The sequence below is a fragment of the Scomber japonicus genome, chromosome 21 (assembly GCF_027409825.1).
Source record: "Scomber japonicus isolate fScoJap1 chromosome 21, fScoJap1.pri, whole genome shotgun sequence".
Classification (NCBI taxonomy): domain Eukaryota; kingdom Metazoa; phylum Chordata; class Actinopteri; order Scombriformes; family Scombridae; genus Scomber; species Scomber japonicus.
The window spans coordinates 18,800,374-18,817,620 of record NC_070598.1 but is presented as its reverse complement, the minus strand read 5'-3'; the positions used below and the strand labels follow the sequence as shown (position 1 = coordinate 18,817,620).

The 17,247-nt window shown below is 38.3% G+C and overlaps 1 protein-coding gene across 3 annotated transcripts in view; it reads right to left on the bottom strand.

The window, feature by feature from the left end:
- The window catches only part of col11a1a (collagen, type XI, alpha 1a), an 85,400-nt gene that overhangs the window by 45,400 nt on the left and 22,753 nt on the right, over positions 1 to 17,247 (bottom strand). For 2 of the 3 annotated variants that reach the window (XM_053342740.1, XM_053342742.1), the window contains exons 8-28: positions 15,717 to 15,998; positions 14,856 to 14,921; positions 14,486 to 14,527; positions 14,301 to 14,363; positions 12,230 to 12,304; positions 12,025 to 12,108; positions 10,901 to 10,957; positions 9,534 to 9,587; positions 9,358 to 9,411; positions 8,229 to 8,282; positions 7,987 to 8,040; positions 6,998 to 7,051; positions 5,397 to 5,441; positions 5,105 to 5,158; positions 4,966 to 5,010; positions 3,686 to 3,739; positions 2,676 to 2,720; positions 2,157 to 2,210; positions 970 to 1,014; positions 696 to 749; positions 466 to 510 (exon numbers count right to left, since the gene is read on the bottom strand). In XM_053342740.1, coding sequence (XP_053198715.1) covers positions 466 to 510; positions 696 to 749; positions 970 to 1,014; positions 2,157 to 2,210; positions 2,676 to 2,720; positions 3,686 to 3,739; positions 4,966 to 5,010; positions 5,105 to 5,158; positions 5,397 to 5,441; positions 6,998 to 7,051; positions 7,987 to 8,040; positions 8,229 to 8,282; positions 9,358 to 9,411; positions 9,534 to 9,587; positions 10,901 to 10,957; positions 12,025 to 12,108; positions 12,230 to 12,304; positions 14,301 to 14,363; positions 14,486 to 14,527; positions 14,856 to 14,921; positions 15,717 to 15,998 — 1,380 coding nt within the window. Of the gene's footprint in view, positions 1 to 465; positions 511 to 695; positions 750 to 969; positions 1,015 to 2,156; positions 2,211 to 2,675; positions 2,721 to 3,685; positions 3,740 to 4,965; positions 5,011 to 5,104; positions 5,159 to 5,396; positions 5,442 to 6,997; positions 7,052 to 7,986; positions 8,041 to 8,228; positions 8,283 to 9,357; positions 9,412 to 9,533; positions 9,588 to 10,900; positions 10,958 to 12,024; positions 12,109 to 12,229; positions 12,305 to 14,300; positions 14,364 to 14,485; positions 14,528 to 14,855; positions 14,922 to 15,712; positions 15,999 to 17,247 lie in introns of all 3 variants that reach the window. The other variant, XM_053342741.1, reaches the window with a different exon arrangement.

Here is a 17,247-nt window from a genome sequence, read left to right as displayed (position 1 = left end):
CAGCTATGACATAAAACAGGTACTTTATTTACTAAATCTAATATTTTAGAACAGAAAACTACAAGTTTTATATTTTACATTATTAACTACTACTTATTATATGTTATAACAGTTCATTCAAAACAGAACATGTCAGCATGATTATGTAGATGCAAACAGCAAGAATTTTCCCTGTATCATTACACCAGTGACAGGAGCTCTTTCAAAATAGCAATAGAGCACCTCCATGACAAAATACAGATCTTAGTGGAACAAATTTCACAAATCTGAAATGTAATAGCTTAGTATTTTAAATGTTTTTTTTCAATACGGTCAAGCACTGAAACCTTGATGAACGAGCATCTTTTATTCTGTAATGACTATAACATGGTATATGGTTCATAGCCTTTCTGGGTTGTTCAGTTGCAATAACCTGGTTATTAAACCCAGAAATCATGTGGAAACCATTCAGACTTTATTTCATACCTTCTCTCCCTTTGAACCCTTGAGACCACGGACACCATCAGCACCCTATTTGACAAGAAACAGAGAATAATTAAAACAATAATAATAAAAACAAAACGCATACAGTTGCACGAATTGAGTACAAAACAACACAGTGACACAGAATTTAAGAAAAACAGGGACTTTCTTAACTAGTGAGGATTGATAAAGGTGGCGGGTTAAATAAATGCCTGATCTAACTCAAATCATACCTTGACACCACGAGGGCCAGGATAACCGATAGGGCCCTGTGGACCTGCTGGACCCTGGAGAGAAGAAAACAGAGCATGTAGTAAAGGCTTTTTATAGTGTCATTAGCTTATTAATGCAAGTAACACTAACTTACTATAACTATAATTTATGGGTAGTGTATTCTTTATATTTATTGTATTTTATGTTTATATGTATTGACTGACAAAATAATAGATTACTGATTGAAGTTATAATGACATTTGTCATGTACAATTCCTTTTTAAAAGCACCTACCTGGCCTCCTTTCTCTCCAGGTGGACCCTCCTTTCCAGGATGACCCTATCAAGTAAGAAGTTACAAAGTGATTAAAAGAGCTTGTTGCAATGTTGCTTTTAAACCTAACAATCAACAGAGTGAATGGTGTGAATAAACTCATGTTTTCAGTGAATCGATGCAATAATTCATGATGTTGAAGCAGTTTTGCAAACAAGGAGTGAAGTATTTGTTCCTCAGTTGGGCTTGCCACCAATATCCACAGGAGGAAATATTGGGACAAGGCAGGAAAAAAACTAACAGCAAGAAAAATAATTGACTTTCACTACTGTGGTTGCCACTGCTGGTATTAGAGTGATGGGGCAGGTAGCTAGGCCGATATGAACGGCTCAGTACACACCCTCAGACACACACACATGGAAGGCTTTAGCTGCAAACACCTGGTACACCCAATTTGAGGTGTGAGGTTGAGGCAGAGGGCTGTAAATCAGCCGGCTCTGGGGCCTGAGGGCAACTAAGGGCTGTCTACCTCTTGAACTTACACACCTCTCATAACGAGAGCAGAGGAGGAAGAATGACATGAGCGACTACAGGTCTGGAATAACAAAACTCAAAGGCACATTACTATATTTATGCTGATGATAAACGTCTTAAGATGTTTCTGAAGGCATAGTTCTGCAGTATTTCACAAGACAGCTTGGTGTGTCATAGAGCAAAAGAGTAATCCCATAAAAAAGTCTAGTCACAGTCTACCTACATTTTATTTGCAGGATACAGTTAACTTTTCAAAGTAGACACAAATATTTATGGTCTACATTTTTTTTTTTTTTTTTTTTTAGTTATATGGATTCATTAGAAAGCTTTTCTGGTGTGGCCGTTCCCTGTGAGATAGACACGGTTTACATTTATAGATTTGGAGGATTTATAAAGGTTGTACACAGGTCATCTCTGTGTTAGGAATTGTGGGTTGAAGAAAGACAGTGTTCAGAATGTAACCACATCTACAACCACCAGTTACTTACACCAAACTGATTATATATACTGTAAATTTGTATGAAACATCCTTGTGCTATATGTATGTGTGTGTGTATTGCCATGCAGATATGTTTTTAGTGTATTAAAAAACAAGAGTTTCAGAAACATATATCTGTTTATGTGTGTAATACTAATATACTGTATGTACGTATAGAGGTGATAAGAGCACGCACAGGAGGCCCGTCAGCTCCAGGTAATCCAGACAATCCCGACCTGCCCTGAGGTCCCTGCACAAGGAAAAGAACAGAACAAACATAATCAAATATCAGAGGTCACAAACAGAGAACCTGCAGGATTATTATTATTAGGATATATGATTTGGGGCCAAATAACTAAAACTGACTTCACTTTCAGACACTGTTTTGTCTTTACATGGTCAAAACATGTTTCATATACTGAACTGAAACATTTACATTTTGTGTAACCTGTTACAATAATGTAGTTGTACTGTTCTGACTTTTTGGGAACCTGTAGATACAGTAACATTAGAAAAGGTAAGAGTTAACTTAAGTCAAAAAGCTACATTACACTGAGCATTATGTCAACCCAAATATAATTATAGGACTTAGAAATGTAGATAATTGATTATCCTCACCTAATAAACAATGACTTTGAGTTACCCTTGCTAGCATTTTTGTTCTTAAAATTTTTTATATGATAGAATAGAAAAATAACGACAAAAAGTTATTTACTTTTTCACCAGGTGGTCCAATGGGGCCTTGAGGACCAGGGAGACCCTATGAAGTGAAGACACATTGATAGAAATGAGAATCTGTTGCTATAGCAACAACAAGCATGCTCAAACACACACACACACACACACACACACACACACAAATACACATACGCACACTTGCTGTATAAACTGAGGAATTGTTGGAGCTGTAAATAGTTGAGCTGCTGAAGGAATGTTAAGCTTGTGTGTTTGTGTGTGTAATGAGGGGGGTCAGAAGACATATTAGCATCTAGCATACACTTTAACATTTGTGCATGTGTTCACCTATAAGCGTTTGTAGGTGGCTACCTGATGTGTGCTGGTGTTTCTATTAGCGTGTGAGTGTGTGTGTGTGTGTGTGTGTGCGCGTGTGTTGCAGGGTAATTTGAGGCACTGAAGCTTGCTTGAACAGGTGTGGCAGCTTTGCAGGAATTCCACCAACATGAATAAGATGCTTTCAAATGGAGCAACCCCAAAATGCTCCCCCTTCCCAAGAAAACCCCCTGAAAATTACTTGAGAAAAATGGGTCTGGGGGGGGGGGGTTGTGTATGTGTGTGCACTTTTTATGTCTCCAGGGGGAGGCAGGAGGAATAGAATAAGAGTGGGCAGAAAGAGACAAGGAGCAAATTAAAAAAACTTAAAATGAAGATGATCATCTATTTTGACAGCCCAAACACCTGAAGAGATAAACAACATCAAACCATGCTGTGAGAATGAAGCTGTTCAACTGCGTATTTAATTAATCACAGGCATACACATCTGAGCTTCAAAGCTGCCAAACGGTGAATCCAGACTAAATCTTTTCTCCTTTCTTTTCTCTGAGTTTGTGGTGTTTGTGGCATAGTATGCAAGACAGCAGTGAAGACTAAAACATTGTGTCTGTGGTCTTTACACTGTATTTGCACACTATTGTGCATGCATCTACAATATACATTTGCTTATGCTTTTGTCATGGGTGGTGAGAAAGAATGTGATTGAGTGTTCACCTGTGTTCCAGGGATTCCCTGCTGACCGGGTGGGCCTGGCTCTCCTTGTGGTCCCTGCAAAGAAGAGTGAGGCTGTCAAAACAAACACTAGTCCCAGAGTAAACCTCAGCACTGTCAGTAGAATTGTAAACATCAATGTCAACAGGTAGGTGGGTACCATCCAACCCCCTGCCTATCAACAGGATAGATTATTATGGCACTAGAAGACATTAATCTGCTTTTTGTTAGCTAGTTACACTGCCAAACAAACTCAGAATTTTAACTAGTAGAATAAAAGTCACTGATTTGAATATTTGTGCAATACAACGAATGGGAAGATATATGATAAATATTGTACATGGTCCTTTATAAATAAATGTAAAAAAGATGGGGAATAGGGAAGACATAATATTTGCCGTACCAGCCCAGAACAAACTTCAATATCAAATCCAGCACTGTGTACTCATACTCTATTTGACATCTTCAAGCAGTCTGATGTTCGGCACACTCCAGTAGTTATTTGATTAAGCAGTTGTTGTTACTTTGTGAAGAAGTGTTCTGGTGTGCCTACTTCTCTACCCTGCCTGGTCTACTTTAATTTTAATGCTTCTCTGGTTTCCTTTCATCTGGGACTGAGAACATAATAAATGCTGTTGTGAGTTCCACAAGCAGAGTACAAAAAAACGTCCTTCAAACACATGAACACAACATGCCATGTAGTAATTGTGGTCTATGTAAACAGCTGTCAGAAATGGGAAAATCTGTCTCTTGTATGATGGATTTGTGACTGTTGAAAATCAGGGCAAAATATAAGCTTGAATAGGAAGCTCTTGCTCTCTGATGCAGAGATATACCAAATGTAGTATTCATATTTTTCTGATAACAAACTGCACTGTATCTTTGGTACAAATGTCCTACTATATTTACAAAATACATGAAAGAAGTTAAATGTATTTAATAGTTTGAGGGTGCATTTTTGCCCATAGATCAGCATTTTGTTCTATATCTATAATCATGTAACACAGATGTTGCAACACCTTTAATATATGGCAGAAAAAGGTAGCATCACAGTTTAACATCTGATCCTTTGCGGCCTTTTAAGTGTCTACTCTCCTTCTCAGGTCCTCTGAGGCATTGGAATGATCTTTGACCTCACAGCTGTGAATCTTAAAGGAGTTTAACAGTCAAACCCTAACAATGTAAAGTTATAGACAGCCTCATAGACGACCTTCTCAAACTCTGCAGCCTTAAAAGACAAGACACCATTTCAACATTTTACGGAGAGGAAGTTGTGTTCGTACCATGTTTCCTTTGGGACCAGGAGGCCCATCAACTCCAGCAACACCCTGTAAAAGACAAGAAGAAAAGATTCACATATACCTAATGTCAATTATAAGGATTGATATCAGAAGAAGGAATGATTAAGTTGATGGTACATACAGGTGATCCAGGGGGTCCTGGAGAACCACGAGGTCCCAGCAAACCTCTAGGACCCTATGAGGAATGAGAAATTACTTAAACTGAAGTCGGTTTTACTATATGCTCAATACACTGATGAATCATTTACAGTAGGGAAATCCTGTCCCCTGGTGGATACATTTGTCAAAGAATAATTTGATGTCAGAGATCACTTGAAATGAAAGCTTTAAGAGAATTGTGTTGCTGCTTGTTGGAGTCCCACACATGTTTGAGATAGTCTGATTATATAAAACCAACAGTAGACAAGTCTTACACTCTCGCCAGCAAGTCCTCTGGGCCCGATCTCTCCATCCTCGCCCTAAGGGAAGAAAAAGACAAACGTCAGAGTCAAGTCACTGAACTGAGCTTCACTGAAGAGGTTCAGTATTTAATCCACTGTTATTTCTATACATAAACAACTGAAGGAAATACTGGCTTGAAACACTACATATCAACTATCACTAATTATAATCAAAACACATTAGTTCCAAAATCAGCTGTTGAAAGCCTCTATTAGTCAGGGCTTAATCTCAACTTATCCAAACAAAGCTGAACGCAGTAACGGCCTGGGGGTGGCAGTAGGGGGAGGTGGAGTGGTGGAGTTAGTTTCGCAGGAGGGAAAGATTAAACACAAATCTTCCTCCTTCCCAGCTCATAGCACTTGTTCACACCTGGCATTAACATGAGTCTTGGGTGATCTGAACACAAGTGGATAGCTCAATTCACACCTGGCATTAGAATGCGTCTTTACATCTTGAGTGACCACTCAAGATCAGTTCTAACTTCCCTGCTCTATATGCAAATAAATATACATCATTTCCATTTGGGACGACCAACAGTGGTACAGAGGAGAGCAAAATTTTGAACAGATTGGTATGAACCGCTAGGCTTTTCTCTGTTAGGAACAGCCGAAATCATCACTAAAAGTCTCTAAAAGTGAGCCTAGTAAGCTTAGGTAACCCAATGTCACAAACATTGGGGCTAACCCATTTAATTTTAATCTACAGATGGCAAGAAAGACAAAGGTCTTGGTTTGGGTCTAGACGTGTTGTAACAGTTATTCACTGACAAACAGTCTAAATTGTACACACACTACACTGCTACGTTCACAGCTATACTCCTGACTGCATACTCTCTGCTCCGGTCACCAGCCGCCTTGTTTTGTTGACCCACTTATGCAGAGGGCATCAGGTGAGTAGGCGGTCCTTCAATGTGGCTCAGGACACATTCTGTACACGCTGCTAAAAGAATTTGGCCATATGCAGCCCAGACCACCTATGAATGTGATCACACCTCAGTGCATCCTCAATGTATCTTGGGTGCATTCACACCTGTACTTAGAGCTGTCCACCTGTGATGTGATCACCCAAGACACATTTTAATGCTAGGTGTGAATAGGACCATATTCTCCAACTAGATGCGAGCCACAGATGGTAACTGAATATGCAAGTGGTTCAACCCAGTTGAGGGCAATTTTTCTATAAGGACCGGTGTGTTTAGTGGCATCTAGCGGTCAGGTTGCATATTGCAACCAACTGAATACCCTCCCCCTCCAAGTGTGTAGGCAAACCTAAAGTTGCCACGGAAGTCAAAACATGTAAAAGGCCCTTTCTAGAGTCTGTGTTTGGTTTGTCCTGTCTGGAATACTGTAGAAACATGGTGGGCTGAAGAGGACCCGCTCCCTATGTAGATATATAGGGCTTATTCTAAGGTAACAAAAACTTGATTCTTATTTTGAGGTGATTATACACTAATTAAAACATACATGTGAATTTTGTATTCCATTTATGCCAAGTCTGCTAGTTGCCACTAAACTCTTAACACTGGACCTTAAAACATTATAAAGGTTGTTTAATTAAAAGGGGAAGTACTTACTCTCTGTCCATCCTCTCCAGGGGCACCTATGGGTCCCATTGGCCCTAGCTCGCCCTGAGAAAGAGAGAGAGAGAAAGAAGAAAAAGAGTTTGTGTGTGATCATATTTTTTATTATTATTCTAACTAAAGCAATGTAAACATATCTTTTTGTGAACTGACCATATTATTTGATGTGTCATTACAAAATATGAAGAGTCTAAAGATGACCTTCTTCTACTACAGACTGGCTCATTAAATTGTGGTTAAAGATATACATATTTAAAATCATGAATCACATTTGGGATTACTGGTAGAGTGCATCAGGCTGATGCAGTCTGCAATAAAAAGGCACTTTAATTAGGTTTCCTATACCCTCCATGCTGAAGTAATTTGTGCCAGTCTTCTTTATAAAATGTGGATTGTTTTACAAAGTCGGAATGCATCAAAATATCTGGCTTTAGTAAATCTTTCTATGTCGTTATGAGAAGGTACATTACATGAAATGCAACAAATATAATCTCTTATTAAATTATTCCCAACATGACATTACAGGTATTCAGTCATCACACTGAAATTTAAGGAGGTTTATCATCATTGTGATACTACACAGATATTGAAATTCCAAACTTGGCTGGTGACAGCGGCCAAATATATTTCATTACATCCTAAAATTTTACCATCTTAAAGATACCAACTCTTTCATTTAACAATGTAATCTAAGGAGACAAATCCCCAATAACTAGAGGATTATGTTGTGACGATGTGACTTATCACAAGAAGCAACAGTGTTTTCTTCATGAGCTTAAAAACATCTAGAAAAACTGTTTCTCAGGGAAGCAATATTGTTTTGTACAGTAGGATTTTTTTCAAAATCTGTTTTATTACTTCTCTCAAAAGACAAATCTCACGACTGTACAGTAAAGGACTAAAAAGCTGTTCACAATGATCACAATTGTATGTTTTTGTGATAAATGATTTTATAAAACATCATATCAACCTATTGTACTCACCCTGTGTCCCTTTTCACCAGGCAATCCAGGGAGTCCATCAAAGCCTCGGTCACCCTGTATTGAAACACAGTGGGTGATGTCATCAGACCACACAACATTGACAGATTGACAGATCAAACTCATCATCACCTCTGTAGTATGCAAAAAGTAATAATTTTTTTAAAAAAAAGATGAAACTTTCACTATTTTTAATTTGTAATTTGTGACATGAACATGAGAGGACAGGAATCGGCATTTGGTACCTTGGAGCCTGGCTCTCCGGGCATCCCACGGGCACCATCGGCTCCGGCACGACCCTGAGAAACAGCAGCAGAAAGATTAGACACATACATATTTAAATATTGTCACAAAGTTTAATCTGTTAAATTCCCTTCATTTTGGATATGATTGTGTTGTAAAATAGTCACTCTGTGTCCTCTGGGTCTTTGCAGGTTATTTGTTGTAATGTGTAGACTCTTGCCAGTAATAAGAAAAATCTGGCATTTTAAATCAGAAAACAGCTGAGTGCACAGCCCGAAGCAATAGATGGAATTGGCACCACAGAACCAGCAGTGGAGGAGAAATAATGCTGACTAACACAAATAATTGTCAGAAAATATTAAATAGCAATTTAAAAAAATCTATTAAACAATCAGGAGGTGGGAATGGAACTGGGAAAGCTGGTAATCATGTACGAAGCTTCCTGCCAGCTTCTAATTATAGAAAATAAGTAATAAGAAAAAATATGGCCTGAAAAGAATACCAAACGGGCATTAACATACTATATATTTCTTAGTCTGATACTGATCTTATATTCTGTTGCAGGAATAACTAAACCATCCTCATTCTTCTCTTCTTCATAGTTGCTTTAATAGTTTTTCTTAAGACAGTCTACAGTGAAAAAGAGGGAGATGCAAGGAAAAATCTAATCTCATATGATAGAAGATGACTTGTTACATCACATTTTGTGACATTAAAAATCAGCTATTTTACCACATTTGACCCATTAATCAAGCTTGTATTACTAATTTGCCAGTGACTGTTTTATGTTTATAAGTAACCAAGTAGGTCAAGACATTTGGCCCTGTAGAGTGACTGCACTGTGAAGCTAATTACGCCCCACATCCGTAGCCAGTTTTCCCATTTTGGCATTTTCAGACAGATTAACTGGCCGGCCATTGATCCGAGGATTGGAAGCAGTGTAGGCCTTTAAGCAGATATCAAGCAATTGTTTGTTGGACTGGATATAAGCCTCTCAGCGTTTGAGCAGTGAGCACAAGTACAAACAACCGCACACGCACACAACAATAAACACAGAGGCATGTGAGCACACACACATGCGCGCACACACACAGAGCAGTCAGAGTGGACCAGGTCATTGAGTTCGCTCACCCTTTTGCCAGCTTTGCCAGTTTGTCCTGGAGGCCCTTGGATTCCACGGGGACCCTGTGCAGACACATGAGGACCATTTAGTGACCAACGTTTTATAGCCTATTAACCTGCGATGTGTCCTACAACAGCTGATGAGGGATATTTTATTCATCATAGGAGCACCACATCTTTCTCACCTGAGGACCAGGATCTCCACCTTCACCTTTCTGCCCATTAGAACCAGGTAGACCCTAAAGAGGGAGAACACAAACCAAACATGTAAACACACCATTCAACCTGTGACACAAGCAGTTTGTTACAGGACAGATGGATTCAAAAAATAGTTTAAAGTAAACAGCAGATGGCGATATTTATCTTAATATGCGTATTCTTTTTGTGTATTCAGAAATCCACTTTCACAACAGATGCATGAGCTACCTGGCTACTCAAGTGAAGACACTGTAAGTCAATTAGGCCCTTTAAATTCTCATAAAATCTGTTGCTTACAAACACAAAGAGTACTACTCATTTGGATGCTACAACCATATACATTAATAGCATCAGTTTCAACAGGTTTGTGATGATATCCTGAAAGCTCAAAATCAACATCTGAAGCCTAAAATTAAACAACATGAACATGCAGGCACATTAACACAACTGGGTGCCCTTTAGCATGTACTTTATTCTAAAAATGCAGTGCTCAATTGTCGGTCTAGGCAAAGATTTGGGGCATACTGTATACTGTAATCTGTAGCAGACAAGTATGGATTCACAGATGGTGATTTGGCAATTACAGACAGACATTTAGCATCATAAAATAGTTCAACTGTCTGTAATGCTGAGTTTAAAACAAATACTGTTCTAAATCAAGAATGGAAACACTTTGGTGAGATATATATTTGCAGCAGAAAAAAGTCACACATTCTTTATCTCATCCACAGTTTTGTGTCTACTTATTGCCATATCATTTCAGATGATTATGCTTGGCCTTTAGCCTGTGAAGGGCAGATTTAACAGAGGGTAATTCTTCGTGTCTTTTGTAGGGCCTTTTCCTGCACATAAATAGTGGATCGTGTATCAACAAGCCCAAGAGAGAGGAGGGGGGTGAACCAACAACAGAATGAAATTTCTTGGCAACTGGCAGCACCTAGATAACAACAGACAGGCTTTGTGGCCACTGAGCCACCAAGTACCTAGTGATCTGGTATGTATTGTTTGTCTCTTCCAATTGATTTTTCTAGAGGAAATATTAAAAAATAACGAATAACATATGGATGACACTTTTCCTCATATAACACTGAATGAACAGCACAGTACAGACACATTTCATGATTATTATTTAAATATATATATTTAAAGTAATCATTATGACATTATGGGAAAAAATGTTATGCTATGTTGCCAAAAAGGTAAAGGGCCAAACTCCTAATCAAATATGTTTTTCAATCACCTGGCTCCCCAGTTTTTTGTATTTTCTTTTTTTTCAGTTAAAAGGAACAGGAATGGGATATATGAAAACAGTGCTGGTAAAAAATGGAAGGTAAAAAAAAAGATAAAGACTTACCACTGGCCCTGATCTTCCTGTCAAACCCATTGGCCCTGGGGGTCCCCTCATAGCCAGCTGCAGGGCAGACACAGACAGGAACAAGGTCAAGAAATGAATTCAAAGCAATATTGGAAGAAACATTTTTCTATGTTTTCCTTTAGTTTTATGGGTACATGTAACACTGTCACATGCTGAATTTAATCTATGGTTTTAGTTTAGCTTTTCTCCTGATTTTACAAATATCTGGAGTGGAGTGTGTTATGTTTTGACAGAACACAGTCTAATAAAATCACAGTGTTATGATTTGTTTTACTTTGGTGGTATACATTATTTTCTAAGATCTGCTTTACCTTTTTTTAAATGTATTGTTTTACATATTGCTAAATGCTCTATTCAGTGGTTTTGACATTTTTTTATGTTATATAGAGCTATAAATTATTGATGCTGACAAAAATGAAAATATTTTTTACAATGCATATCTGGAATCTCTGTACGAGTTTGCATTGGCATTCTTTATTCTTAATTTTAAAATTTTGCTCATTCTGTTCACAAACTATGACATGCCAATAGCTTCATCATTTGACCACATGACATGATAATGTACAATGCTTTTGGTTCCATTACAATGTTCAAATTCTGGATAATTCTCTAATTACTATCTTTGGGGCAGCACACTCATAGATGTATTTCTACACTTCCTTTCTTTGTTCAGTGTGGTGTCTCATGGTGTAATTAATATGGGATAACAAGCAGAATCCACCAGAACTCCTAAATACCAAGGCCAAACCAAATCCAACTCCTCTCCCACATACACAGAAAAACATTTTGTACACCTGTTGGTTGAGCCCACCCGCAAAATGAGAGCCCCTAAAGTATTTTTAACAGTCTCTCCTGTCTGTCCATCTGTTCAAAGTGGCCTTTTTATGTTGTCGCTCTTCAGCCTGCTCGGCATGTCTTCTTTTAGCCTTGTATGGCCGACGAAACACAGTGTAAGCCCCCTCCCCTCCCCACCAAAATACTGTCTCCCTCATCCTTCCCCTCCTTTCTCCCTACAGCTGTGTGCAGGGAGCAGGGCGGGGGTGGGGGTTTCTCCAGGGCTGTTTGGTTTCCCAGTGACTAGTTTAATGTCTGTGTCTACTTACTCTGGCCTGGGAGAGGATGGCCTGAGCTTGGGCTTCTTGGGCTGATACCACTGGACCCTTCTCACCATCTCCACCAAAACGGAACTGTTTAACACACACAAACATTAAAAAAGTTACTTAGTTTGTTTGGCCATGGTTTCTCATTACTCAGTACACAAGAAATGATTCTGATATGTACTTAAGTTGAATTATTCTGAGTACTTACTGGCAGCATTAGCATGGTACCAGGGGGTCCTGGCAAACCATCAGCACCAGGCAGACCAGCACGACCAGGAGGACCCTGCAATACAGAGGAGACAAAACAAATGATAAACTGTGTTAGAAAAAAGTAATGTAAAGACAATTGAATGATGGAGATTTTGATTTAGCTGTCCTCCAGTGACTGCTTTGTAAACAACTTGTGCAGTTTGTGTATATGTAGTGTTATTACATGTCAACTTAAGTTTGAAAGTTAAATTAATAACTTATGAGATCTAAACTAAGGTTGCTTTAGTGCCTGCTCCTTTTCTGTTGACATCGCAACACAAATATGAACATGTTGTGGCTTCAAGGTAATGGTAACATTTACATCTGGGTTGAATTTACTGAAAATGACTCATGAATACTATAAGAATGTACAACAAATGTAGACAAATGACAATATATATATAGCTACATATCCAAATAGCGATTATACAAATAAAACTTTGAAAAATGTTCCTGATCTTGAAATGTTTTGATTCTTAAAATTGTAGTTAATGTTAACAACAACAGTAATATTAAAGGACACAAACTTTCACACATAGACACACGACAAACCACACACTACAGTAGCAGAAATACGGATGGAGCAGTACATGCATGTGTTGTACTGTCTGTAAGTGTGATTAGCATTTGCTCCTCTTCCTTCAGCACACACAGACTGATTCTATCCATCTATAAGCCACGCCACTGTCTACACTTAAAAACAAACATCCCTTTCCATGAAAGCTGGTGTGTGTGTGTGTGTGTGTGTGTGTGTGTGTGTGATGTATTTCTGTGAAACACAGAAAGAGTCCAATGAGCAAAGCATTAAATATGTATAACTCCTACCAAGGGACACTGAGTGCCAAAGTCATTCCTCATCTTATAACCATCAAGAGTTTGCCCATGATAATTGACCTGTTAATATTCACTATCATGTCTCATCTACAAGGTCTTGTGTATAATTATTTGTGCATAGTGCTAAAGTACCCAATAATGCATGAGCAAGAAGAAAGAGAAAGAAATAATGGATGAGACCTAGGTATATGATACCATAACACAAAACTCTTTCATTTCTATATTGAGACTCCTTGCATTCATTATTGTGTATTTAAACTGATATTCACTCTCTAAAGTTTGTAACCACTATAAGCCATGATTATTTAATTTCCACCATGTTTAGTGAAGCGATCAAACTATGTTTGAGATGCCCCAAGAAACAGTTTTGTTGGGCATCTGCCAATAAAAAACTTGACGTGGCACATGTAGTGCCTGAGTGTAATTTCTTTGGGTATTAAATGAACACACCCAATTTTGCAGACTGTGACCCCAGTCACCTTACCAATTAAGTGATAATAACGTACATACTAAAATCCTGTCTAGATCATTGGCTGTGGTGTTGCATGCTAACACTTGATCGTAAGGAACTAGCATGATCTCAAAACACTGAATCTATTTACTCTGTTAACATAAAGTTATAACATTAGATAGTTTGACAACATGCAGGTAAGTAAAACACTTTGCTGTAGGGGGCTAATTCACATTTTCATTTTGGTTGATTTTTTTGGTCTCTTTAAATGTACTTGACTCAACAGTCAGTAAACTGAGAACGATTTAATTTACTAGAAGCTTTCTGTATTTGTTTCATGTATAAATAACTTTAACATTACAGAATAGTCTCTTGTGTATGATAGCATATCCTGCTATGTGGTCCTCAAAAGGCCATACTGTGTATACAGACCATTATTATCACATCAAGATAAATCATATTTATATCAGTTGCCTCTCCTTTTTTGTGAACCAGGTAGGGTTCCAACTAAAGTGGGCTTTAATGATAAATGTTTAAATTGGGCTATAATTTCATAGAAAAACATTATCAAAGCTAAGGTATGTAGAGCATCACTACACTGATCAACGGTTTCACCTTTTCTTCTACATTGTCCTCTGACTGTACAATATACACAACTGAGATACAAGTTACACAGACTATATTCATAATATGCACACATTCAAAGAAACATGTGGCTGGTTTGGAGACATAAATAGCAACTCACTCTGTCACCAGGATCTCCAGAAGGTCCTGGGGGTCCTTGTAGGCCTGACGGACCTGGAAGACCCTAAAAAGACAAAGCTAAGTCAGCAGACCACCAACATGCCAGGATATTTAAAAAATATGCTTAGGTACAAAACACTGACTTCTGTCAACATTTTTTGGGTTTACTTTTGACAATATACTCACAGCTGGGCCATGGGGTCCTGGTGGTCCTTCAATCAGCATGCCCTTGAAAAAACAAACACATTGTTTAACACCACAAATGCTGCCCTGTGAGACAACAGTGTTACAGAATAGTTCATAATAAGTCAACAAATTTTGAGGAAAAGGCAGCTGCAATTTAAAGTTTTTTGATTAGTGTTGTTCATGGATCTTAAAAAGAGTGCTTGTTACACTTGGTTTTAGAGTATTTAAAATTCATAGTAAAAGAAAGAGAGTTCCAGGTCATGAAAAAACATATATCTTACTCTGAAGCAGAATCATGTGACCTAAAATGACGAAATTTAATCATGATCAAATCACTTTAGTACATCAGCATTAAATTTTGGGGCCTTACAGGTTCAATCACGGCTGGCTCGCCCTTTTCTCCTTTCTGGCCAAAGTCTCCTTCAACACCAGCAACCTGCAGTTACAAAGCAAGCACAGAAGTGACAGTCTTCACACTTCAGTTACAGTCCACAGTTGAATGATAGCAATGATGAGCAATGATGGCTCAGGAGGTAATGAGACTGACGAAAAGAGTGTCAGAACAAATTTTACTCAATCAATCAATATCGTATATTGAGTTGAGGCAGAGAGTGAATCAAGAATAACACAAATTGTGATGACAAAACAAGCAAATGTTAGTCGTGATGAGCAAGAATGGACCGCTACTCTATATGCTTGAAATGGAGCAATGCTGTCATTGCATTGCCATTGTGCAGTGTGGCTAATGGTGACCAAATAAAACAATCTTAAACACCAGCAGATCATTGTTTACATGCAAACCTCACAGAACAACACAAATAGATTTTTGATTGAAGTTGGGTTGACATTCACTGATTGAAGGCTGTGTGTGGACAGATGAAGTTATAAAAAAGAAGAAAATAACGCTTAAGTGTGAGTGATTTCTCTACTTGTGCACGCATTGTAGAGTAGGTCAAAATATCCTAAATTCTGAAATATCCAGTTATGTCCTTTCAAACAAAACAGAGATGCATGCATTGTCTGTATCATAGATGTCAGTCATTAAATCACCAGTCACAGGCAGTCACAAGACAGAGACGCATTTACTGACTCCACACTCAACATGTCAATGACACATTTTCCATGCCAAGCAACCGACCAGAAAGGCGTGCACGGGAAGACAGAATGAGTCCCTAGTATGTGCCGTTCATGCACACACCCCATAGTCAGCAGGTCAGGGTGTGATACTTACGGAGCTCTCAGTCACGTCGGTTTCAGCAGCAACCCCAGGGCCCACCTCATCATTGTTGGCCCCCGTGGGTTTGGATTGGACTGTGCCATACTCATCATATGCCCCGTAATCATACGACCTGCTGCCAACCTCACCCAAGTCATACTCCTTTAGGTCATATTCCTTAAAGTCATATGCGTCTGCACCACTGTCAACGTTGTCCTTTTCTGGGACAATGGTGGGTTCTGGAGCAACGGCAGTGGCCTCTGTGGCATAATCGCCAAAGACATCCTCCTCCACAGCCTTTCAGGTTGCCAAAGCGAAGAAAGGGGAAGCAATGGTCAGCAACCAAAGAAATAAGGATGTTAGTGTAGCAATTGAGGCTTATAGTCTACTTTTAGATGTTATTAAAGCAGAATGCATATAAATTCAGCATGATATGCAAAAAAATATAAAATAGAAGTGGCAACACCTTATTTATTTTTAAATATAGCAGGTTATATTGGAGGAACAGCTAAATACCAATCACTGAGAACATGGTCAAAATCACAAATCAACACACTTAAGTTGAAGTGAGTGAATAAATAAGGTGTTACCATTATGACTGCATAAAATCATTACTAACTCTTGATAATCAAAAGGTTGTTAATCATACATGTCAAGACAGACTTTTTATCTCAGCCTTCTTTAATACATGATGTACTGATAAAGACAGTAAAAGAAGGTTGAAATAGATGTCTGCAATGACGCTAGCAGCATTTTGCATGAACATCAAAAGAATCAATAGATTGTGGCTCCGCAGAAATACAGAGTACATCAGGATACACACCACAAAAAGTTGAATTTGTAAGTGAATAAATATTGTATGCCACCTTCGAGTTTACAATGGTGCACTCTGTATTTTGCACAAGCACTACAACCACAATCACTTGGCACAATTGTTTCTTTCATCCCAAATGTGATCATTGTGGATTTAGCTTTGGAAAGCAACAAACTGGATGCAATTACACAGTTATTATTGGCAGTACTCCATCTTCCCAAATTATATATTTAAAATTGCCTGTATAATTACACCCACGTTGTCAAACTGCAGTAGGCAATGCAAGTTCATAGCTGGCTGTGAGGAGATTCTGGTTTTGTTGATCATAGTTCTTAAAGATAATTAGCAGAACTAGTAATCAAAACCAAGCTTATTATGTGATGGACAATAGGGCATATATTTTTTCAAACAGATAATCTGCAGTATCATTTAATTTCATCGGCATCGGCTTAGAGAGGGTCTGCCATAATCAACTTCTTTTAATCCTGGATAGTCTGCAAGTCTTTCAGATTCTTTGTGTGGGTAACAAAAACAGACAAGCCAATGTGACTGAGGCGACATTTCTCAGAAAACACCACTGCCTCTAAATATTAGAAAACACATGTTTGGCTCTTGGTAAAGGAGCACATGTTACTTTAACAACAAAGACTGAGTGGTTCTTATTAAAAGTGTGGGCCAATGAATGTCAAAGCCACATGTGTCCAGAACAAAAGCCCCTTTATAATTACAAAT